The sequence below is a fragment of the Sciurus vulgaris genome (assembly GCF_902686455.1).
Source record: "Sciurus vulgaris genome assembly, chromosome: 14".
Taxonomy (NCBI): Eukaryota; Metazoa; Chordata; class Mammalia; order Rodentia; family Sciuridae; genus Sciurus; species Sciurus vulgaris.
The window spans coordinates 57,869,621-57,895,377 of NC_136475.1; the positions used below are offsets into that span (position 1 = coordinate 57,869,621).

The 25,757-nt window shown below is 36.1% G+C and overlaps 1 protein-coding gene across 2 annotated transcripts in view; it reads left to right on the forward strand.

Annotated features, from left to right (window-relative positions):
* The window catches only part of FSHR (follicle stimulating hormone receptor), a gene marked incomplete at both ends in the record, with an annotated part of 150,949 nt that overhangs the window by 41,817 nt on the left and 83,375 nt on the right, over positions 1–25,757 (forward strand). For both annotated transcript variants that reach the window (XM_079111628.1, XM_079111629.1), the window contains one exon: positions 23,655–23,726. In XM_079111628.1, coding sequence (XP_078967754.1) covers positions 23,655–23,726 — 72 coding nt within the window. The remainder of the gene's footprint in view (positions 1–23,654; positions 23,727–25,757) is intronic.

Sequence of the window (25,757 nt, forward strand, 5' to 3'; positions counted from 1 at the left end):
TGACAGAAGGAGAACAGAATAAAAAGAAAGACCCAGCCTGAAGCCACTTTTGTTCTCTTTATGTTCTTGACATCTCCCATCCCTTTCTCATAACATACCACATGCCCTTTGGAACACAGTATCTTTCTGAAAATGCTTTTTTGCTTATTAACCCTGCAAATCAACCCGATGGTTGCAAAATCATAGTTTGACTAGAATGCAAAGGAAAGACTGAACAGAAACATTTTCTCTTCTTCTATATAAAAATAACAAGCCTTAATTAATATAAGAAAATTGGAAACAGAATGGCTCTCAAAACAACTTCTGTGCAAATTTTTTTGAACTCTGACTAAACAAAGGACTTTCCCCTCCTTCACACAAAGTTCTCATTCAGGTGGCCTCTGTATATCACCACCTATTTCTTCCCAACACATAACAGTCCTTTACCTTTGCTGGAACAAATATGGCAATGACCAACCACAAAACCACGGGATGCCTATTAATCTCACCAGTCCCTGGGATGCTGAAGAAAGCAACTTGCAGTTTCAAGGACTACCCCTTTCCCATGAGGGTCATTCAGCCTGTGGGGCATTTTACGAAGATTAAATCTACTCTAATCTTCTTCCAGGTAAAGGTTTGCTAGGTAATAACTGGCTTTCCTATTCTCCCCTCTGGCATGATTGCTGATACTATCATCTCCCCCAAGCTTTTACAAACTGAAATAATAATGGTGAGTTCCTTCAGTGTTATTTTAGAGGATAAGGAAAGCACAGCTCACCAAGTCACAATAACCCATGGCACTTGTGCTTGGGAAAACCAGTGCAGACTCAGTCACACTAAAGAAAACAAGTCGGTTGTTTCCCTTGACTTGCTGTGGAATGAGCCGATGATCTGTCTTTACTCGTTCATCCTAGGCATTGAGTGTGAGAGTGGCCTTTCTTGTGCCTAGTCTGTAAATTATGAGAGAGAAAACCTGGCCCTTTTGTAATTGGTGTTGCATAAGAACAAGAGAGTCAGATAGAATTGCTTAGGGACCTCAGCCACCTTCTCCCCTATGCACTCAATTTTATTTAATAAGATAAGGAAAGGGTCTCCCTCTACTGATGACCCAGTTATCATAAGCAGGCCCCCAGTTCTAGGGGATGCCATTTTGGAATCTGCCCTTGGTCCTAAGATAATAGGTGGTATCTGGCCCTGCCCCAGATCTGGGCTGAGATCCACTGCTATTCGTGAGGGGCTCTGCAACGTAAACTCTAAGCTCTTGGCTTTAGGGGAGAAAAGAAGTCCTCCTTGAAGCAAGACTTTTGTTTCTAAATCTTATATGAATTCCTATTATGAGAGAAATGCCAATGTGACCTTTTGATGTGAACCTGAGTTGACTTATAGTCTTTTAATATCTTTAGGATAGAATATCCGACAAATTATTAGAGGAATCAACACCAAACATTTCAATACCAATCCTTTCCCAGATATCCTCCAGGCTCCCATTTCCCCCCAGGTAAAATCCAAACTACTTACCTAGAATGTTTACTTCTCAGTGGGGGAAATACTGCCCTCAAAAAGGCAAAAATTGATTTGGTGTTGGGAGAGAAATGGTTTTTACTCCTTTTATGTATAAAGAACAGCTTTACATATAGTACATAAACAAATATACTGTAATCTGTGGTATTAAAATTTCATAGGCACCAGGAGGAGAAGATTGGGGTAGGGGGATGTCTATCTAAAGAGGCTTCTCTGGGAAGCAATAATGAACTTCATCCTATGTCAGTCCTTGCATCAAGGTACATTTTCCAAATTGGTTCTTAGACTTTTGTAGTCAACTGCTCAGTGGACACTATATTCATTTCCTAAGGCTTCCACAATGCAGTGCCACAAACTAGTTGGATTAAAATAATTAAAATGTATTGCCTTATAGTTCTGGGGAATAGAATTCATCTGAGAAACTCCTCCAAGAGAACCTCAATCCCATGCCTCCTTATTAGCATCTGCAAATGACCAGCAATCATTGGCATTCCTGGGCTTATAGATATATCACTCCAATCTCTGCTTCATTGGGCTCTTACCCTTGTATGTCTCTGTGTCTTCATATGACATTCCTATGTTTCTATTCTCTCCTAAGGACTCAGTCATCTTGGATTAGGTTGCTTTTTCTCCCTATTAGAGAAGACCTTATCCAATAGAAGCTAATCTTAGTTTGATTACAACTGTGAGGTCTTTATTTAAAATAAGGTCATGTTTCACCAGTATGAGAGGTTAGTACTTTATTTAGGGGATGCTTTTCAACCACCAACAGATCTCACAGCGGTGGGCCTACATATAAAAATCGATACCAGTTCTCCTCTGTCCCATACTCCCCATATCAATGAATCACCAAGTCCTGATGGGTCATTGGTGTAACATGTTTTGTGTATATAGCCATAATATATTATATGCATGTTATGCATTCAGATCCAAAACACATATGCACACACACACACACACACGCACACACACATAACACACACCCACAATTGCCTCCCTTGACCCTTCTGCTTTTGCTCTATTCCATCTCAGGCCCTCCCTCACCATTTAAATGACAATAGCAAATTTCTGTAACCTGACATCTACGTAGGTCCTCCAGAACCAGGTACCTGTGTTTGCTGGTTCCCACCTCCCTCAAATTGTTCCCATAGCCTGACATATCTTTCTCCATTTGCCTTTTTCATCAGGTCAAAATCTACTGACCCTTTGTGACCCAGCTCAAGCAACACTTCCTCTAGGAAACCATCTCTCTCTCCGCACCCTACCCTCCAAGATTGAGTAAGGTGTCCGACCTTCACTTTTTCCATAACAGCCTATACTTATTTCCATCACTGCATTTATTATGTGCTCTTAAACAATTGCTTTTATGCATCTTTGCTCTGTTCTTCTGTGAGTTCCTTAGAGACAAAGGATGTATCTGTTCTTCTTTGTATTTGAAATCAAATGCTTCTTGACTTATAATGGATATTCACCTCAATAAACCTATCACAAACTTAAAATATCATAAATTGAAAATGTTTTTACTTTGACCTACCAATCATCATAACTTGGTCTAGCTTACTTTAAGCATGCTCCAAACACTAGATCAGTCTACAATTTGGCAAAGATCTATATAACACATAGCCTGTTTTATACAAAGTTGACTATCTCATTAATTTATTGAATACAGTACACTGTAGAGTATCAGTATCAGTTGTTTACCCTCAAACTGCTTGGAAGCTCTCTGACACTGTCAGCATCACAAGGAAGTAAGGTATCACAGATTGCTAACCCAAGAAAAGATCAAAATTCAAAGTACAGTTTTGACTGTGTATCATTTTTGTACATCATAAAACCAAAAAATCATAAATCAAACCATCTTAAGTTGGAGACCATCCAAGCATGCAGATTTAGCAAACAAAAAATATAGAATATGCATTTAAAATGTTCTATTTTAGAAAAATATGTTAATGTAAATATACCTCACAAAATATTTTGGTATACTTAAATTTTAAAAAAAAAAAGCTATTTGGGTAATCTATATTCTATTTAGTAACACCATTAGCTACATATTTTTCAAAAAATGCACTTCTATAAATGTTTAGTGGATGAATGAATAAAAGTATAGGTGGTGTAATAGTAGACACTCAATGATGAGAAATTTTAAGAAAGAAAAATTTTGTCAGAGGGTGTAAGTTCAAATGTATACACCTTGTAAACTCCAAGTATGAAAATAAAATATTTCCTATTAGTCTTTAAACAAAGTTTGTTCTCTATTATGAATTTCTACTTCTAATAGAAAAATTAAACTTATATCTAGCACTTTATCAATTAAAATTTTAAATTTAGTTCATAGTATAATTTATTTTCTAATTCCTTCTCTACTGTCCTTTCCAGGACTTATCTTAAGCTTCAGAAATTGGCACATCTACCACAGGGCAGTTATGGATGAACTGTCTGCCTCTGGCTGTTCCCCTTTGTCCTAACTTCATTCTGTGCCAGACCCTGCTCAGAGGTGTATTTTCCAAGATGGTACTTGGCTCTAAATGCACAGCTAGTTTTCCCTCAGATGGTACCTGGTTCTTTCTTAGCTCTCTAGCATTGGTAGTTCACACAAGGTAAACCATGTTCTCCTCTTACCCTTCTGTAGATTATTTATTCTTTCTTCCCTGCTATAGGAAACCCTCATCTCATCCTTGTACTCAAAAGTGCAGAAAACAAAATTTAAAAATTCTTTGGTGGGCTCACTAGAACAATGAAGATGATAGAAAAAATTAATGAACTTAGAGCCATAGAAGTTACCCAATTCTCACCTGATTTTTTACAAAAGACATAAATCTATAAATTCAAGAAAAAGAAAGAAAACCCCAAACAGAAAAAAATCAAAGAAATCCATTTCCAGAACAAAATAATAAACTGATGACAAGAAATTTTACTGAAAGAAGGAAAAAAACCACACCAATTTCATATAAGAGAACAACAATGCAAATGACTGTGAATTTATCATCAAAACCCATGGGCACAAGAAAGAAGTAGAATATATTATTGTTATTATTTTTATTGAGATATTTACATACCATAAAATCACTCTTTTTAAGTGAGCAATTCAGTGATTTTGGTACATTCACTAAGTTTTATGACCATTCCAGTATCCAATTCACAAATATTTTCATCACCTCCCCCAAAAGAAAACTCATACTCATTAGCACTCCCTCTCTATTTCCTTCCCCCATGCCCATGCCCAACCCGCATACCTGGCAATCATCCATTTTTATTTCTCTATATTTATTTTCTGCCTTCTTATTACAGTTATCCTAGACAATGTGAAATGGCATCTTGTAGTTTTGATTGGCATTTGCTTAATGACTATTGATGTTGAGCAACTTTCCATATGCCTATGGCTCATTTGTATATCTTCATTGTAGAAATACATCCTCATATCTGTTGCCAGTTTTTAACTAAGTTGTCTTTTTTATTGTTGAATTCTTCATATATTCTCTTTTTCTTTATTTTTCTTTTCATTACTGGAGATTGAACCCAAGGGCACTCTACAACTGAGCTACATCCCCAGCCCTTTTTAGCTGTTATTTTGAGACAAGTTCTAAGTTGCTCAGGCTGACCTCAAACACAATCCTCTTGTCTCAACTTCTTGAGTAGCTGGGATTTCAGGTGTGTGCCATCATGCCCAGCTCTTCATGTATTCTTGATACAGGCTGCTTATCATATATATGAATTGTAATTATTTTCTCCCATTTTGTGGGTTGTCTTTTCACTTTCTTGATAGTGTCCTTTGAAGCACAAGTTCTTATGAATTTTTCTTTTGTTGTTTGTGCTTTTTTGGTCATATTTAAGAAATAATTGACTACTGAAGGTTAGAGAGTTACTTCTATTTTTCTCCTACAAGTTATGTTTTAGCTCTTACATTTCGTTTTTTTTATCCATTTTGAGTTAATTTGTATAAATAATGTAAGGTAGGGGTCCAATTTTCTTTTGAATGAACCTCTCTGGATGTCCTGGTGCCATTTCTTGGAAAGACTTGTCCCCTATTGAAATGTTTTTCCATCCTTGTCAAAAATCAATTTCCCAGAAATATATGAGATTATTTCTCATCTCCCAAATCTATTTTATTAACCTATATATTTATCTTGTGTCAGTACCACATTATCTTCGTTACTGTAACTCTGTAATGAGTTTTGAAAGCAGAAAATGTGAGTCCTTCAAATCTGATCTTATTTTGACTTTTATGAGTGCCTGGCATTTCTGTATGAATTCTAAGAGAAGTTTGTCAATTTCTAAAAACAAGGTATTTGGGATTTTGATAACGATTGCATTCAAACTGTATATTAATTTGGGGAGTATAACTATTTTACCAATGATTAATCTTCCACTCAAAAATAAGTGATATCTTGCCATTTATATTGGTCTTCTTAATTTCTTTCAACTATGTTTTGTAGATTTTTAGAGTGGGTGCTAAGTTTAATATAATTTTGCTAAACTGATTTCTAAGTATTTCATTATTTTTCATTCTACAGTAAATGGAATTTTTTTGCTTTCGTTTTTTGAATTGCTTATTGCACATGTAAAGAAATACAGCTGATTTCTGTGTATTGATCTTGTATTCAGCAACCTTGTTGAATCCATTTATTAGCTCTAACAGTGAGGTGTGTGTGTGTATGTGTGTGTGTGTGTTCCTTAGAATTTTACTTATTCAAAATCATGTTATCTACAAATAGAGATAAATTTACTTCTTCCTTTCCAATCTGGATGCCTTTTATTTATCTTTTGTTGGCCAGTTTCTATGGCTAGAACCTCCAGAATCATATTGAATTGAAATGGTGAGAGTGGGTATCCTTTTTCTTGTTCCTGATCTTAGGGGAAAAGTTTTTAGTCTTATGCCATAAGCCTGAAGTTTTACAGAGGCCCTTTATCAGGGGTGAGGAAGTCTGGTTTTATTTCTAATTTATTGAGTGCTTCTTATTATGAAGCATTGTTGGATGCTTTTCAAATGCTTTCAAATGCTTTTTTAGTTTCTACTGAGATATCATTTTGTCCTCTGTTGCATTAATAAGGTGTTGCATATTGATTGACAGTCACATGTTAAACCAACCTTGCATCTATGGGATAAATTTTTAAAATCATAGTGGTATTATCATTTTAATATATTGCCAAACTTGGGTTTTCTATATTTTCTTAAGATTTTGCATCTGTATTATAAAAGTATTGGTTTATAGTTTTCTTATGATATCTTTGTTTGATTTTGGCATCAGAATAACATTCATCTCACTAAATTAGTTAGGAAATATTAGCCTCTCTACTATATTTTTAGAAGATTTTTTGAAGTATTGCTATTAATTCTTCTTCAAATATTCAATAGAATTCAGTGAATTTCTGGTTTTTTTGGTAAGAAGTTTTTATTATTATTATTATTATTAATTCAATTTCTTCATTTACTACAAATAGATTCAGATATTCTATTTTCTCCTATTGGTGTCTTTCTAGGAATTTGTTAATTTCATCCAAGTTATCCACTTTGTTGGCATACAATAGTACTCAGAATTTACTTATCCTCTCTATTTATTCTGTAAGGGATATGTCCCATCTTTCATTGCTAATTTCAGTATCTGAGTTTCCTCCCAATTTTTCTTGGTCATTTTAAAGTTTTATTGAATTGTCAAGTTGCATTGATTTTTTTTTTAAAGAAGACCCTTTGGGTTTTGTTGATTTTTTCCTACTGATTTTTATTCTCTCTTTCATAGATTCTCTAACCTTTATTATTATCTACTATTACTTCTCTTTCTCTAATTTCTTAATGTAAATGTTAGGTTATGAACTAGAGATCTTTCTTCTTTTATGATAGGTATCAATAGCTATAAATTTCTCTCAAAACACTGATGATGTGGTACATTATCAGATAAGTGAATCTAATAACATTTTCGACTTATTTTATGAAATCAGCATTACTGTGATATCAGAACTAGATAGGGGTCAGGCATGGTGCCACATGCCTGTAATCCCAGTTGCTCAGTAGTCTCAGGGAGGAGAATCTGAGTTCAAAGTCAACCTTAGAAACTTAGCAGCACCCTGCCTCAAATAAAAATTTTTAAAAAGAGTGCCCCTGGGTGGTTCAACCTCCAGTAACCCCCCCCCCCAAAAAAAAAAAAAAACCACTGTCATACTTTATACAAAAATTAACACAAAATAGATCACAAATCTGAATGTCAAACATAAAACTAAAAACTTCTTAAAGGAAAACATTAAAGAAAAATCTGACTTAGAGTTAAGCAGAGTTTTTAGACATGTCATCAAAAGCACTATCCACAAAAGAAAAGAATGATGTGATAGACTTTATCAAAACTAAAAGCTTTTGCTCTAAGATACTAGTAAGAGAATGAAAAACAAAACACAGATTGGAAGAAAATATTAGTAAACCTTTTATTGACAAAAGACCTTATATCCAGAATATTAAAGAACACTCAAAACTTAACTGAAAGAAAATAAGGAAATTAAAACAAAAAAATAGCAAAGACTGAACAGACACTTCACCCAAGAAGAAAGTAAGATGACAAATAGCACATGAAAAGATTTTCAACACCAGTAACCACTGAAGAATTAATTAAAACCATAATGCAATAAAATTGCCCAGTTATTAGGACATCTAAAAATGCAGATAAGGGCTGGGGAGATAGCTCAGGTCGGTAGAGTGCTTGCTTTGCAAGCACAAGTCCTGCGTTCCATCCCCAGCACCACAAAAAAAAAAAAAAAAAAAAAAAAAAAAAAAATGCAGATAAAATAAAACTGACACCACTGAGTGTTGGGAACAACAGAGAGCACCTGAAAACATTAAAGAAAATCATCTTTGGCAGGTGAGAAGTAAATATGTACAGCTTCTCTGGTAAAACCTGAAGTACTATCTTATATAGTTAAACTTACTATTTAATTGAGAAATTTTACTACCAAGTACTTATCCTGAAAAATAAAAGTTGTATTTATACCCAAATCTACATGTAGAAACTCTGTTCATACCACCCCAAAATGGAAACAATTCCAAAATCTTTCAACAGGTAAAGAAATAAACAAACTGTGATTCAGCCATACTATGGAGCACTACTCAGCCACAGAAAGGAACCAACTATTTACTGACCTACATAACAAAATAGATGAATCTTAAATGAACAGTAATGATTGAAAGAAGACAGACTCAAAGATCGTACACTGTATACAACCACCTATGTAGCATTTTAGAAAAGACAAAAATACAGTGCACGAAGAGATCAGAGGTTGGCAGGTGTTCAAAGTGCATCCAATTGTTGTGGTGGTTACATGAATCTACGCATTGTGTACATACACACACAAATTTACTGTATATCAGTTTTTATTTTAATCTTGCTTTGTAACACTGCATTGAGAATTAAAAGGGAGCTCATGCGGTCAACAGCTTTGACCAATGTCTATACATCCTAGGACCTCAATCAATGTTCATTTCCCTGGCTCTTTCTTCTCTCAGCCAAAGCTAAGCCCCTTTCAAGTGGTCAGTGTCTCCAGTAGCCAGCACTCATGTACTTTGTACAGTTCAGAATGAGAAGAGCCGGACAGAGCCTATGTCAACCTGGATCCTCACCAGCAGTGACTGCACCTCTCCTCCTCCTTTCAGAGTAATGTTAGTGCAAAGCCCTTTCAACATAACCATTCCTTTCTTAGACCAATGGGCATTGTCAAAATAGGAAACATCAGAAGTCAAGACACAGATTTCATTCTTGGGGTAACATGAAATATATTCCTGATTTTTGGAAATTGGAGACACACTCTTTGTTAAATACAAAGTATCAATATGATTGTATTACTGTTGTTTTAGAGCCCTGAGCTGTTGCTGTGTCACACACAGTTACTCTCTAGAGATGACCATTTAATAGATTTTAGTCCCTTTTAATAGAGTTCTTGTGTATTGGTTGATCATTGCTAGTTATTTCTGCTAGGTAAGTATTATAAAAGACAAACATTGCTTTTCCTCTACTTCAATTTATGTACTGTCTATTCGGGACCTGCTTTGGGGCTTGGCCCTTGGTATCTTGAAAAAACAGAATGTGTGCTTGATAATTATTTGGTGTTCTTCTGATGCAAAGCAGAAGTATTTACTTTGACTTTTTGGTAAAATCTCTGATTCATATTTGAAAGAACCAATGCTTTAAAAAATGCTTTCCATCACCAGAGAAAATTAATTTTTTCAGGTAATCATTCCCTCTGTCAATATATATGTAGTTCTTAAGAATCAGATATAGATATAACCAAGCTATTACCAGAAAGTTTAAATAATTTAAAAGTCATTCTTCAAATCCTATAACACATTTTTATCTTAGCAGTGAATTTGGACACAGGGTTGCATTCTGAGCATTAAATCTTGTTCACTTTTCTTTGAATCTGTTTTAAATAGTTTTATCCATTTGTTCTTGTCTCAGAGTTCATTTGCATTTTATAGTCAGTAAAATATGATTATTCAATGTATATGTTTTCTGATTAAATTGTGAAACTTGCAAATAAAAAACAAATTAGTTGTAAGTGCATTATGAAAGACGTAGATTAATCTTGGATTCATGCAGCAGTGATCTGCTTTTCTTCTAGTCTCATTGTTGGTAATTGTCAGACTGCCAGAGTCCCATAGAGTCTAGAAGGGAGTTTATTCCTAGTAAATCTCCTATCTGAGCAGAAGTAACTCCCAAACTGACCTGTATGTGACAGTTGTCTTTCATTATTGCATCTTGAGCTAAATGTTGTCAGTAAAAGTCACAGTTAAATCAGTTGATGTTAACCAAGAGGACTGAAATAACTGCTTTAGAGGCATAATATATTTGCCATTTTATCACATACTGTCTGAGACAATGGTGAGTCATTAAAGTGGAATTCTGTTTATTCATTCGACAAAGCAGAGTAAAAGAGAGGGGACCTAAATTCTATTCAAAATGTTCAGTAACAAAAAAATTCTGAATTAATTTGACAATAGATAGAGGGCCTCTGAAGAAGTTGTGGTCAAATCTCTCCTTTAACCTTCATGGGGTACCTTCATGTTTCCCCAAATTTGCAACACACCCTCAGATGACTGTTGTCCACCTTTAAAGCTGGTTACCTTCTTCCGAATGAAGTATCTAAGCTCCAGGCCTATTTTGTTATCATTCATCCCATTTGATCTCATTAAAACTACAAACTCTGGGTCCCAGTTTCCTATCCCTTTGAACCACAGACATATGGAGGCTTGTGAGCGTGGTTTTGGGTACAGACCCAGGTATGAGAACCAGACGTACCACTTACTAGCCGTGCCCTTGATCAGTCACTAAAACACTCTAAACAATGCCTCCATCTATGGACACAGTTACAATTACCCACTTCACAAGGTGTTTAAGGATTATAGTAAATGCTGCAAATGAAGTATTTAGCACAGTACCTCACACAGCAGACACTAAGCATCATCATCATCACCACACACTCTGAGCTATAATTATTAGCTACAGTGTGTGTATGTATATTTTTCTCACAATGGAATTAAACTTAGTAGGGAAGGAAATATATCTTGTTCACCACTGTTTTTACCAGAACTTTAGATAAATGTGTGTCATATAGTAAATGCTCCCTAAATAATCTGTAAGTGTATAACCATGCAAGGTAATTATACCTGCCTCCTTCCTTCTTCCCTTCCTCCTTCGCTGTCTTTCCATCCATATATCTATACATATGTAAACATATGTGTGGTTTTTAAAGATGTTTCTTTTCTTTTTTTCTCCTCATTACTTTATGTGAGGTTGACCCTCTTTCCAATCCAACTAATTGCCCCATAACTACATGTGCTTTTTAAACTATTTCTCTTTGCCACTTCTCCATGAAGGACACAATCTCATTATGGCAGACAGTTGGTTTTGGGTTTTTTTGTTTTTGTTTTTGTTTTTGTTTTTACCATTGTATCACCAGGGCTTAAAACAACATCTGACATTTGAATAAGAATATTCAAAAAACAAGTGGATGCCCTCTGACTTTCAATGCTGCTCTGGTTTGTTTGTTTTTTACTTTTTACCCCATGGTGATTTATTCTTTTTTTTCATTTTTTATTTTTATTTTTATTTTTACAGACTGCATTTTGTTTCATTGTACATAAATAGGGTACATCATTTCATTTCTATGGTTGTGCATGATATAGATTCATACCATTTCTATAATCATACATGTACATAGGTTAATGATATCTGTCTCATTCCACAATTTTTCATACTCCCTCCCTCTCATTTCCCTCTACATAATCTAAAGTTTCTCCATTCTCCTCTCACCTCCCACCCTCCACCCTGATTATATATCATCATCCACTTATCAGGGAAAACATTTGGCCTTTGATTTTGGGGAACTGGCTTATTTCACTTAGCATAATATTCTCCAATTCCATTCATTTATCTGCAAATGCCATAATATTATTCTTCTTTATGGCTAAACAGTATTCCATTGTATATACATACCACAGTTTCTTTATCCGTTCATCTGTTGAAGAGCATCTAGGTTGGTTTCCACAATCTAGCTACTGTGAATTGGCTGCTCTGGTTCTTAAACCTGCATTCTTCTCTTGCCTGTGTTACCTCCACCCGGTGTTTCTCCTTCTCTACTAGAATGCATTAACACACCTGAGGTAGAGTCCTCCCCACTCTGATCCAGGCCAGGTTACCCAAACACTTGAGCTCTTTGGATCCAAGAAAGAAGTCTCCAAGGGAATATATATCTCTTTATTTATTGCAGTACATTTTTTGTTATTCAAAAAAATCATAGTAAAAAAATCATAACACATACTAATGTGTTAATTTAGGGTTTCTCATTCTTCCCAGGTTGTCAGGAACAGCTTAGATTATTCTCTAACCACATTCTGAAAGGAGAAAGATGTGGGGTAGGAGCAGCTTTTAAAAACCTGCCCCATCATGCTCACAAGTGCTTGCCAACTCCCTAACTACTGATCAGAGCAACTTGCTGCTGGTTCTTTGTGCCAGCTCTCCAAAGCAGGGGTCCTCAACCTCATTATGCATTAAAATCACCTGCAGAGCTTTTAAAATAAGGTTGCCTTATGTCCTGGGCAAAGTCAGGGACTCAGAGCATGTACAAATTCCCCCAGACAATGATGATATACCGCCAGGAGAGAATCCCTGGGTTCTAGAGTGTTCAAACCCATTCAAAATGTGAGTTTTCAGATACAGAAACCCCAATCTCAAAGTCTTCAGGTAGAAAACAGCAAATCATAGCCAGACTCTGGTCACCTAGGGCTCCTGCCACAGCTAAGATGTCACACATCATCAACTGTAGCCCATTGTGATTCTATGGGAATGCAACCCAGTGTTGCTACATCTTCTATATGTTCCAAGAAAAGCCACAAATCTACAATTTTAGATGAACTTGCATAATTGAAGTGCTGGAAACCAGTTCAAATTTCTATAATATATGGGCTGAACAAAACATTCTTTGGGCTAGATTTCATTGATGGGCAATGATTTGCAATTTTTACTTTACAACCAAATACTCTCCCATATCATAAAAAATACTCTTTACATTTTTCATCATGTCTGTGTTAAGTTCCTATTTAGATTCCTTTTTCAATAATTCATAAATATTCTAGATTCTGTTCTGAACAAAACTGATCAGTATGGGAGGAATAATTTTAAAATGGACTGAAAATTTCTTTGATTTAGAGTATGAAATACTCAGACGTCTTAAAACTAAGAACAATCAACAGCATGAACATCACTCTCCCCCATTTATTAACACATATCAAAGACCTGAAATATGCAAAGTACTGACTAAGCTCTGTGGAATCCAAACAAGTTCCTACTCTGTACAACCATCCCATATGCTTAGGAGATAGGATCTAGACCTGAGCTATTTTAGAACAAATACAACATAAGCCAATAAGTGCTAAAGATAGCCAGTGAGTTCACCTGCAGGAAGTAGTAGAGCTTTTAGCTGGAATGAAGGGAGAGGCAGATTGTGGAAGCCTCAAGTGGGTTGATGGAGAGGCATGGTGAGCACTTGAAGAGCTTTGTGTTTTTAATTTTTGTTGACTTTAGCTTTACCCTTGCTTTTGAGTGGGAGAAGCAGTGTTTAGGAGGACCACTCTGATCATAGTGAAACAGATTGGACCATAGAGACCAGAGGAGGAGGATCTGACAGTAGGTCACAGTCAAGGCTGCAGACATGAGGGGATTAGGGCTGGTCCTGGGTAGTGTCAGAGATGGAAAAAAAAGGAGCTCAAGAGAGGTTGACCTAGACTCAAGAAAAAGAAAGGCTAGCCCTTGTTCTCTAATCCCCAAGGATGGGTTTCATGCTGAGTTGAGCACTTACTGTAAAATTTGCCTCTTTTACTTTAACCAGAATAAGCCTGAAGTGCGAGAGAACCTGAAGAGGATTCCACTACTAACCACATTGTAAAAATTACCTTACAGAGATTTAGAGATCAACTGGTGCAACCTGCACGGTTTATAGATGGGACTTGACTGTTCCCAGTCACTTAAGTACCTGTAGCAGAGCCAGAATAGAGATCAAACTTCTCATTTTGACCCCAGTGATGTTTTCTCTTCATCAAGTTGTTTTCTTCATCCAAAGCTTTTGTATGAAAATGAATTATAAACCAGATATCATATTCAGGTAAAGAAGATGAAAGAGAGCAGGTGATAAACTGTGACCAGTCACTGCAAACAAGGGAGTCAGGAAGAAAAGTCTCCACAACCTTGGTGAAAGGTTGCAGGAAGGAGGAGGTAAGTCAGGAGTGATATATAGTAAGCAATGGTGTCTCGTCCCTTCTCTCAGCCCAGCACAGATGTTGAGATAAAGGGACATAAATGGAAGGAAAAGGAAAACAGATTTGAACAGCTATTAGAAGGCACTTGCTCCCTGGGAGATGATAAAAGTGAAGAATCATCACTCCAGAAAGGTTGTTGAAGGGAAGTCACGGCGAATCAGGTCAATGAGGTATGACTGAAGCCTGGATTGGCGGGGTGCCTACCTCACTTGAGTTTCTATCTTATGAGCTTTTAATCAACTTCCCTAAGCGACACATTCTGGCATTGTGACTTGAGTGACACAAGGGGGTCATCTACATGAGACAGATTATCTGGAAGTTTACCTGAATAAATGGTCTCCCCGCCTTCAGTCAGCCATTCTGATATTTGGTAGACAGTCCCCACCTTTGTGCGGTGACTAGCAGTTGTTTCTTGACTATGTTAAACCGCGCCAAGAGATAAAGCCAAATTGCCCTCTCTGTCCTGAATAGCTCAATATCCCATATCACAAGAGCTAAATAAGAAGGCTTCCCTCTCATTTCCACTCATTGTCTCACTTAAGTTCATGACACTTTTCTGCCCACAGATGTAGCATTACAAAGGATGACTTGGAGGTTTTTGCCAACTCAGAAATCATAATATATTGATCAAGATGGACGTAAGCACACTCTCTTGATTCATTTTTCCATACCCAAGATGAAGCTTGACAGGCCCCACAGCTGTTCCAGTTGCATAAACGTACTTAAAGTCCAGCACTCTCTAGTATTAAAGTTTCACTCTTTCATGCTATTGAAAGCACTCCTCCACAGCATGAGCTTCCCTCAGCTTGAAAACCCACAATAGGTGAAGAAGACATTTCTTCTCTCTCCCTTATTTCATTTCTTTCTCCAGTTGCTGTTGTTTCTGGTCCCAATAGGGTTGGACCCAGCAGGGAGACAGACAGGAGAGAAAGGAGCTAGATTGATGGCACAGTGACCATCTGGCCTTGGGACCCTTGTGGTGTGGCAGGTATCCAAATGCTAATGTTCTATGGGAGATCCCATGGTGTTGGTAGTATACCCTCCTGCTGGAGACTTCACTCCATCTTGTTTCCTGTGTCCACTCCATACCACTTCTCTTTTGGTATCAGTTCTCCATACAGGCAAATCCATTTTTCTCAGGATAAACTGTTCCCTGCTGGGTCCAGGTCTGGCTCACCAGGAAATCCATACCCTCACCTAATTGTCTTTGGACCTGCAACTCTCTCCCAAAGCAACTGGTCACTCTTTATCTTTACACATAACACCTGAATCATGTTCTATTCTTCCCATCCCCCTAAATGCAGAAAATGCATGACAATCCCTTTAAATAGCTCATGTGAAGGACAAGCATGCTTTCCACATGATAGAAGAGGGATACAGAGAACACAAATGCTTCTGTACCCAGATATCCTCACTGGGAGATTTTATAACCCCCAATGAATCCTTTCACTTACTTTTACAAGCCGCATGTGAGTGATAGGATATGCTGGCTGGATCAATTTCTCTGTATTTGATAATGACCTAGGACCTCATATGAAGGCACAGGGCAGTTACATCTATTTTATATCCTAGACAGTTAGAATTTGAGCCAAAATGTGAAGGAGTTTTTCAAAATGTTAATTTAAGGTCACTTTATATGGAAACCACCTCTTCTTACCTAATATCTGCTCCGACCACCCCCGGCTACAAACCCATGTGTTACAACATGAGAAATGCAACCATTTAGATCCCTAATGATGTTGAAAGTGGAGTGGTTATTTGTAGGGGCATGGGAGAGAGTTAATTCTAGTTCCTTAGACTAATTTTTTTTTCCTGTATAGTTTGTTTTTCAGTTCAATCTACTTCTCTGGAGAAATTTCCTAAACACAATCCCAAAAGTTAATTAGGGTAAGAATTTGACCCAAACAGCGTGAAGCACAAAAACTCAGCATTTTGAGGTCAGGAAGATGATCAATTTCTTTTCTTTATATCCTTTACCAAGCTGTTCTCACTTTAATTTTTAAACTTGTGTGAAATTCAAAGAACACTGAGCAGAGTGTCATTTACACTTGGGCCATCATAAAAAGGCAGCTTTCTCAAAAAGAATATTGGCCATTTTCCAGGCTGCCAGAAAAGCTTTTTATGGAATCTTTTAAACCATTCTCCTTTAAGCCAGACAGGGAAATTAAATTTGGCCAAGGGTGAATGGACTGCCCAAGATATGAATTGCTTCTAACAGAGACAGAGTTCAAGGAAATCCTACGGTTTCCCAATTTCAGGGAAGAGAAAAGTAAATCCCACCCATCCCATTTACCGTGGAGGAAACATTAAGTAACTTGCAATATAATCCAGAAAAAAAAATTCAGAGTCATCTTGGTGAATTATGCATACTTACAGAAACCATTCATGTGCTTTATGTCCCTAGAGTGGGGTAAAGGTGCCATCTGACAAGGATGGTAGGATGATACTTTTAAACATCTCTGTTTAAAAACAAGTAAGTAAATAAATGACACTTGGGATATGAACTGGTGAGAATTTCAATCTTGAAAAATTATGAAATATTTCATGCATGAACAATATAGAAAAAATTATCCATAAAATATCACTCAGCTTTGCCAAATCTTAATGTTTGTTCATAATTGTTTGGTTCTTTTATAAAAAGGATATTTTAGATACTGTTTCATACCACTCCTTTTCCTCTTGTTGGCAAATACTATGTTGATTCTGATGCCAAGTCATTCTCAGAAGTTATTTTCTTTATAATAAGTGTATATGCATCTCTGTACATGTTTTAAAATACAGACTTTGTTATTTAGATATGGTGAGGCAAAGAGATAGTCAGCTGTCACTGAAAAGATAGTTTGTTTCATTATACTCACAGACCACCCTCCCAAAATAGGATCATACCACAGAAGGGTGGGGACACACAGGGAAGCACCCTGTCAGTCAGAGAACAGAGGAAGCAAGGGATAGTGTGGTCAAGAAACTTTATCATGGTCCTAGAGAAGGTATGGGACAGACAAGGTAAACAGATTAAGATAGGCTAGTTTGAATAACTTCAGACTCTGCAGATGAAGGTGGTACTGTCCCCTACATGTCTGACCCTAGTGTGATAAGAGCAAGAGATAGTGGCTCAGAACGCAAGAGCTTGCTAAAGGAAATGGTTGGAAGTTTGAACTATAGATTCTTTGGTTTGCAATAAAAGGTAGGCTCACAGGTCAGTTCTTTCAGGGTCAGCAAAGCCCCCAAAATAAAAGCATCAAGACTACAGAACAAAAATGCATGATTTATACAAAGCAATATATATTGTTTTGCACGTTGTCAACCTTCATAAAAATCTTATCATACCATTCACATTTTAAATGAAGCTTGTCAACCTTTCTTTTTTCTTCTCTCAACATGATTTGGAAATTTATCCCAATTGTTCTCTGCAGCTATAGTCACGTCATTCCACTGCTTTATAATTTGGCATTGTCTCAATGTACCATAGTATATTAATATTTATTCGTGCTCTTGTTCGTGAACATTTAAGGTTTCAGTTTCTTGGATTCCTAATGATGCTGCAATCATTAATTTTTTACCTCTCTCCATGTGCACATGCGGCAGAGATAGAGAATGGCACAACCATGTCTAAGGGCATTTGTATTTTCCAGTTTAATACATATTACCAAATGGCTCTTGAAAACATTTGTAGCAAATTACCCTTCCATCAAGAGTGTAAAAAAATGTCTTATTGTTCCATTGCCTTGCCAGCACCGATATTGTAAAGTTTTCCTTTTCATGTTTGCCAGTGTAATATCTAATTATTGTTTAAATTTGCATCTTCTTGATTACTAGGGAAGTGGAGTATCTTTTCATATGTTTATTGGCCATTTGAATTTTCTCTTCCATGAATTTCCCATTCATATCTTTTGCCAATTTTTCTACTGAGTTGTTTGTATATCTCTTATTATTTTGAAAAGTATTTTATAACTTAATACACTTGTATGTGCTGAAAATATCTCCTACCAGTTTATAGCTTTTCTTCTTGGTTTGTGTGTCTTCATTTTACAGAAATTATTGTTAAATGGTGTTAAATTTATTTTTTTAATTTTGGTGCACTAATTTTGCATCCTTTCTAAGAAAGTCTTCTGAGGATAATGTTACCTTGTATTTAGAAGTTTTAAAGTCTTAATTTTTCCATTTAAATCTTTAAGATACCTGGAATTGAGCTTTTAATAGGGTAACAAGCAGAGGTCTTATGTTATTTTTTCCATATGAATAATCAATAGTTCTATCGTCCCTTAGTGATCTGTTATCTTCCTCAGTTTATTTCTAAAGACACCCTGACATTTCTCATTTTTGTTTGTTTGTGGTCTATTACTATGTCCTTTATTTCTTCTATTAGTTGATTCTTGAGTACATTTTAATACTAGAGTTTTTAAATCACTATAATGTTATATAAATCATGTTGCCTTTTATGCCAATTCTCTCAATCTTGTTCTAATTCTTTAGAACTATTTTAACTACTCTTTGAAACGTGGTCTTCCATATGAATATTAATTAATGAATTTCAACACACACATGCCAAAACAAACAAAAAACTACTGTGTCTTAGACTGGTCAGGCTTGAGTTTATATATATTAAAGTGGACTAAAATGGACATAATTACAATACTGAGGTTTCTCATTTATAAACCTATTTCTGTTTGCTTGGGTTTTTAATTTCTCTTAATTAAGTATTTGATTATTCTCCCCGTCTTAAGTCTTTTTTTCTTATGTTAATTTCTTCATGCTGTTCAAGTTATGTAACATTTAATTGATATACTTTAATGTGGGAGAAGCACAACATAAGAATGCCAAACAGTTTTTTGTACTAATCATATACCCATCTACCTTGTTAGACTTTCTTGTTAGTTCTAACAGTGATCTTTCAGATGGTTACAGAGTTTCTCCATATGTGTAGGCAGTTATCTTTTCTGTGGAATATGACAAGTTTTTCATCGATAATCCTGATATTTCTTTTTCTTCTTCTCTTACTGTGTAGGTTAGGACATCCAGAACAATTTTGAATAGAAGAGTTAATAGCAGGCATGCTTGACTCATTCCAATTTTAAATGAAATGTGTCTAGTATTTCACCCCTGAGCATGATATTTTAATATTTGATAGATTTTGCCCATTTTGAGATTTGAAATGTTCCCTTTTTTTTCTTTTTTGTCAAAAAGATTTATCATTGATCGGTATCATGTTTATCAATACATTTTCTGTGCCTCTTAATTAAATTATGTGGTTTTTCTTTTTTAATTTCTTTATATGAAACTTCTTCAATAGAGTTTCCTAATATTAAGCAGCTCTTGAATTCTGTGAGAAATCCAAACTGAATGGCGATATATTATTTCTTTAGACCCTGCTGGATATACATTGCCACTATATTATTTCAGATTTTCCATTTATATTAATAAGTACATTTGGCCTAATTTTTTCACTCTTTTATTGCTAAAGTCTATTTTTGTGACTGATATTGCGCAATTCACATAAAATGGGTTGGAGAGCATTTCTTCATTTAAAATGGTAATCTCTAGAATAGTTTGTATAAGATTGGATTTTCTATTCCTTAAAAGGGGTAAAATTAACTTCTAAAATCAGATTATTCTGAACTTGTTTTTTGGTGGGTAGCTCTTCAAGTACCAACCAGTTTTTAATAGTTATAGATCTGTTATTGCATTTTCTGTATCTTCTTGAGTCCATTTTTATAATATTATATTTCTATGAAAATTACCCATATTGTTTTATTTTTCAAATCTAATGTTATCAATCATTAGTAGAGTTATCTAACTTAAAACATATTATATGTGAAGTTAAGCTCATTTTCCTGCCTTTTATTGTTTCTCTCTCTCATTTTTCCCCTTAATCAATATGAACAGATTTTCTTCCATTCTATTAATCTTTCCAAAGAAATAGCTTTTGTTTTTGTCTGTCTCTGTGTTGTCTCTCTGTATTCTCACTTAAGAATTAATTTGTATTACATTCTTAAGTCAAACTTGAATGCTGTAATATGTTTTTAAAGTTAATCTGTTAGACTTTCATTTACTTCATTTCTACAATAAAAATTCACCAAGGATGAAGTCTTTACCTGTATTCTTGATTTAAAGGAACTTTGCACACACCCTTAAATTAGTTGACTACAACTAGGTCATCAAAGTTATAATGAATTATCAGAAAGTTTCTGGTTAAAATAAACCTTCTGTGATAAGTAGAGTTTACAACTTTGAAAATAAAATACAGTTTTCTTTAATAAACATTCAAATAAATGTAGTTTTCAATAAAAATCATCTTTAGTGATAAAATTATAAGCATTAAATACTATTCTAATAAACCATTGTCTATCTTAGCAATAAATGCATGCAGAACACTAACTTACAATTATGAAATACCAAAGTTAATGTAAATTAAACTTAATCTATACAAATGCTTTCAGACTGACAGCATGATAAACCCATCATAAATTGAAAGCATCAAAAATCAAAAGTGCATTTAATAACCATCATAGCTTAGCCTACCTTAAATGTACTCAGAACACTTGCATTGACCCAAAGTTGGTCAAAACCAACTAATCTAATACAAAGTCTATGTTATAATAAATTGCTGAATATTGCATCTAAAACCAAACACTGGCAATACAGTACAGTCAGCACTCCACATCCAAAGATTCAACCAACTGTGGATCAAATTTTTTTTTGAAAATTGCATATGCATTGAATATGTTCAGACTTTTGTAATTATTCCCTAAACTATACAGTATAACTATTTACATAGCACTTACATTGCATCAGTTATTATAAGTAATCTAGAGATAACTTATACTGTAGTATGCAGAAGGATAGGCATACGTCATACACAAATACCACACCATATTGTATACGGGACTAGAGCATTCATGGATTTGGGCATCCTGGGGGTGAGGACATTCTGGAATTAACACTCCCAGGATACCCTGGAAAAATTCACACTGTAAAGCACTAGTTGTGCACCCTCCTGATCACGCAGCCGACTTGGAACTCTTCCAGATCTATTACACCAAATCCTAAATCATATTACTTTTGTTTAAATGATTTTATAAAAATGATATTTTAGCATGAACTAGTAGATCCTTCTATATGTTTGTGTACTTGGGTCCTTTCTCATTATTTCCCTTGAGTAACACTTTTGGTTATTACATCAACTATAGCCCACAACTGGTTCTGTCAGTCTCAAAGTCTGATTTTGCCTTCCCAAGAAGTAATATAAATTTCTTTAGAGCAGAGCAGCACACAGAATTCTTTCTCATGATTCCTCACCATACAGCAGGTGCACATGAGAGCCAAATGTAGACAAAGGGAAAGAAAACACCAGTTTGCCTCTGTAGCACCTCTATCTGAAACTAGTTTTACTTACATCAGCAGATGATAGGAGACTAAAGTAGTGAGTTTTATAAAACTGTCCTAGTTCACAGTGTTTAATTACAGTTCCTGCCTGCAGACTGCCTTGTGGAAGGAAGGGCTACAATGAAAAATAAACTAAATCCCTGTTCATCAGTTGTAAATCAAGAAAAAGCCAGAGGGAGGAAAGCCACAGAAAGAGTAGTATACCTGCTGTAGAGATTCCCAAAGGGTACTTTTAATTTCACCCTTGAGCCAAGAAATTTTCAGACTGTATCATAGCCATCATTCAGCCATTCAGCACGTGCTGTGTGCAAGGCACTGTTCTACAGCAGTAACAAATCAGAGAAAAATCCCTGCCCTCTTGGAGTTTACATTCTAGTTATGAGAAAAAGATAAATAAATACATGTATACACAGGTAATGAAACAGAATGTAGAACATAGCAGAATTGCTATGAAGAAAATTTAAGCAGGGGCCACATAAGAGATTTGAAATATCTTTATCTATTTATTTGTTTGTTTGTTTTATTTTTGGTACCAGAGATTGAACCCAAAGGCACTTAACCGCTGAGCCATATCCCCAGCCCTTTTTCCTTTTTATTTTTTACATTTTATTTTGAGACAGGGTCTTGCTAAGTTGCTTAGGGCCTCACTAAGTTGCTAAGGCTGGCTTTGAATTTGCAATTCTCCTGCCTCAGCCTTCCAAGCCACTGGGATTACAGGCACCATGCTTGGCTAATTGTCATTTTAAATAGAGTGGTGAAGTAAAACCTCACTGAGAAAATGACAACAGAGCCAAGAGGAGCTGAGGTAACAAGACTTGAGGATATCTGGGAGAGAAATATTCTCAACAGAGAGAACTGCAAATGCAGAATCATTAGGAACCTGGTGTAACCAAAGAATAGCAAGAGGGTTCTGTGACAAGAGCAGGATAAGCAAAGTAATGTAATGAAGTTCCTTCTTGCTTCTCAAAAGGACATCCTAATCACTGCATTTCAAGTTTTATTATTAGGAGATTATGCATACATGTGGAGTAGGTGAATCTGGGAATATTACTTATAGCACACATGGTAAATTATTTTATCAGAATTAAAATGTTTACCAAACTTTCAAAAAAAAACTGAGGTTAGAGGAATAGAAAGCCAGAAGCTCCTTCAGAGTATTGAAAGTCACTGTAAACAATTTGGATTTTTCCCCTGAGTGAGATGAGGAGCTACTGGATGGAATTTTTTTGGCAGGGGCGAGACACATTTTTTGAAGTAGAAGGAAATGGCAAAACTGAAGATGGCTGATATTAATAGAAGATTTTTTTAGATGTAAGAAATTAAAGCATATTTTTCTATTAATGGGCAGAATTCAGTAGTGGAGGAGAGATAGATGGATGAAATCATCAATCAATGAGAGAAAGGGAAAGTGCTACAGTGGTTACCTGGAGTAGAAGAGAAGGGAAGGGAAGAGATAGAGTGTGAAAAGGACATGCTATTCTTGGTCAGGACCCTGGACAGTTCTCCATGTTGCCCAAAGGAAAGGCGGGAGTATGGTGTTGATGGCAGTGAGTCACATGAGAGCCTGAGGACATTTTCTTCAGTTGGTTTCATTTTCCCTTTGGAATGGGATGCAAGTTCAGTACAGCAGGACAATGAAGGAAGAGGTATTTGAAGTTGACATGTCCACATGGTTAGGAAATGACAAAGAACAGAGGTGACAAGCAAGGCTCATATCCCAGTCCTGTCATGTACCAGCCATGTGAACTTGGATAAAATTTTTATCCTCTCTAAACAGTCTTCCTCATGCAAAATGGGGAGATTAACAGTGCCAACATCACTGCTTTATGTTGAAGATGAAGAGAGAGAATGTATAGGCAATCTCATTCATGATTGCAATGGTAGGCCCTTAGTATATGTTGGCTGTTCACTGGTGTTGAACTATAGGTACTTGGTTATTTATTAATGCATAAGTTGTGACATTTTATATCTACTCTCTTTTCAGGAGATTTGTCCTCACCAAGCTTCGAGTCATTCCCAAAGGAGCATTTGCAGGATTTGGGGACCTGGAGAAAATGTATGTACAAACACTGCTGTGTGCAAATACCTTGTGTGGGCTTTAGGGAGCAACCTCAGATTAGACATATTATGCTGCTCTACACAGTGGGTCCTCCAAATCCACAGGTTCTACATCAGTGAATTCAACCAATTGTGAATTGAAATTTTTTGAAAAATGTGTATCTACTGAACATGTACATATTTTCCTATCATTATTCCCTAAACAATACAGTATACAACTATTTACATAGATTATACATATTTGATATTATAAGTAATCTGGAGAAAAATTATACGGAAGTATATGAGAGAATATGAAAAGATGTGCATAGATTCTATGCAAATACTACACCAATATGAGAATTGAGTATCCCTAGAGTCTGGTGCCAGAGATGGGTCCTGAAACCAATCCTTCAGGGGGACATATGTACTCAGAAGTCAAACTGATGTGACAAGCAAACTATGTGCAACTCCTCCCATTAAATTTCCTTACTATGCTTCCTAAGCAATAGTGTGGAATCTTTCCAGGCATGACCATTGATTGAAATTAGCCAAAGTCAACCCAAAAGTTGTTCTCTCCCCCAACTTCCCTTCTCCCCCTCCCCCTCCACCCAAGGTGGCTTCCAAAGTCCCTGTGAGTTGAATGTTCATAAACTGAACCCTATCTTCTCTGCTTATATCCTTTTTCTTTCAGAGATATGTTCTACTGTCTCTGGCTAATTTTTAATTGACAGCAGGGTCTAGTATTTGTACTCTCTGGACTTCTTGTTCCCAAGTCATGCACAGGCAAATGGTAATTGTCATATAAACATTTAAAAGTATTGGCAAGTTTACCGCACTGACAGAGATTTCCTTTGGAAATAGAAGACTACTTCATTACTGCAAATGTTCACTTTTTATTAGGCTCATTTAATTTAGGGTTTAACCCAAATAGGGTTTTCTCAAAGTAGGTTACAGCAATAAAGAACACAAAAATTTCACCCACACTTAAAGTATCCTGCCCTCCTTTTGAAGGCTTCTGGTCCTTGTTCATGGTTCATAGGAGGAGGGAGATGTGTTGTTCTCTGCTGTGTCTCAGTCAGGATTCAGTATTCAGGATTTAAATGCCAATAAGTGCAGCAACAGATAGACTGAGTGTTCAGAAAGAAATGATTTTTTTGTTGCAACAAGATGAAAGCAAACTTCCCCTCCAGTTCACGGGTTTCTCCTTTTTTGAAGCTGTTCAATTTTCCCTCTTAGTTCTTTAACCCCCCTTTAAGAATATTACTTCCTGAGGTCCAGGGAAGCAAGAAAGGAATCCATTAACAAAGGGAGTACAAAGTGCAGAGAGGGCAATGTGTTTGCAGCAATTAAGCCACCCGCTTAGAGGAAAGTGGTCAGAATCCTGAGTTTGAGTGTTACTTTTCATATAGACTTACTGCATAACCTGGACTAAATCACTTTACTTTTCAGGGGCTTGGCTTCCCCATCTGTGTGTTAAGAGAGGAGTTTCAAAGGCGGGTTTATGTGATCAGGAGTTTCCATCTCTGAATCATATGGGAGCCCAGTTTAATACCTGCTGTTTTCCAGGGCTTACCTTGTTAAGGACCCTCAACACTCACAGGGATTTCACCTGAACAGAGTTCTCCAGGGAAACCACAGAATTGGAGAATTTAGGAATGAAGGCATGTTCCTGGATTAATTAGCCCACTGCCCTGCTAACAGACTGGATGGCTAATGGACACTCATGGGTCCCCAAACATTCCTATTATTGCATAGAGATATATTTAAAGACAGGAATATCAGATATTGTGAATAATCCATCTTAAAACATCTTAAAGCAAGTATTACTGATCCTCACTGGGTGCTCAGTCTTTGTGAGGCCTCTTTGTGGTTGTATGACTATTGGGCTGAGCTGATACAGCAATAAACCAAGAGCCACAGTGGCAGGCTCAGTAACTGAACTTCCTTAGACATAGCTTGTCTATTTCTACTTCATGCCTTTATTAATCAAGTTGTGCTGACACAATGAGATGGCAAAAATAAGATAATCTTATTTAAACATGTTTTT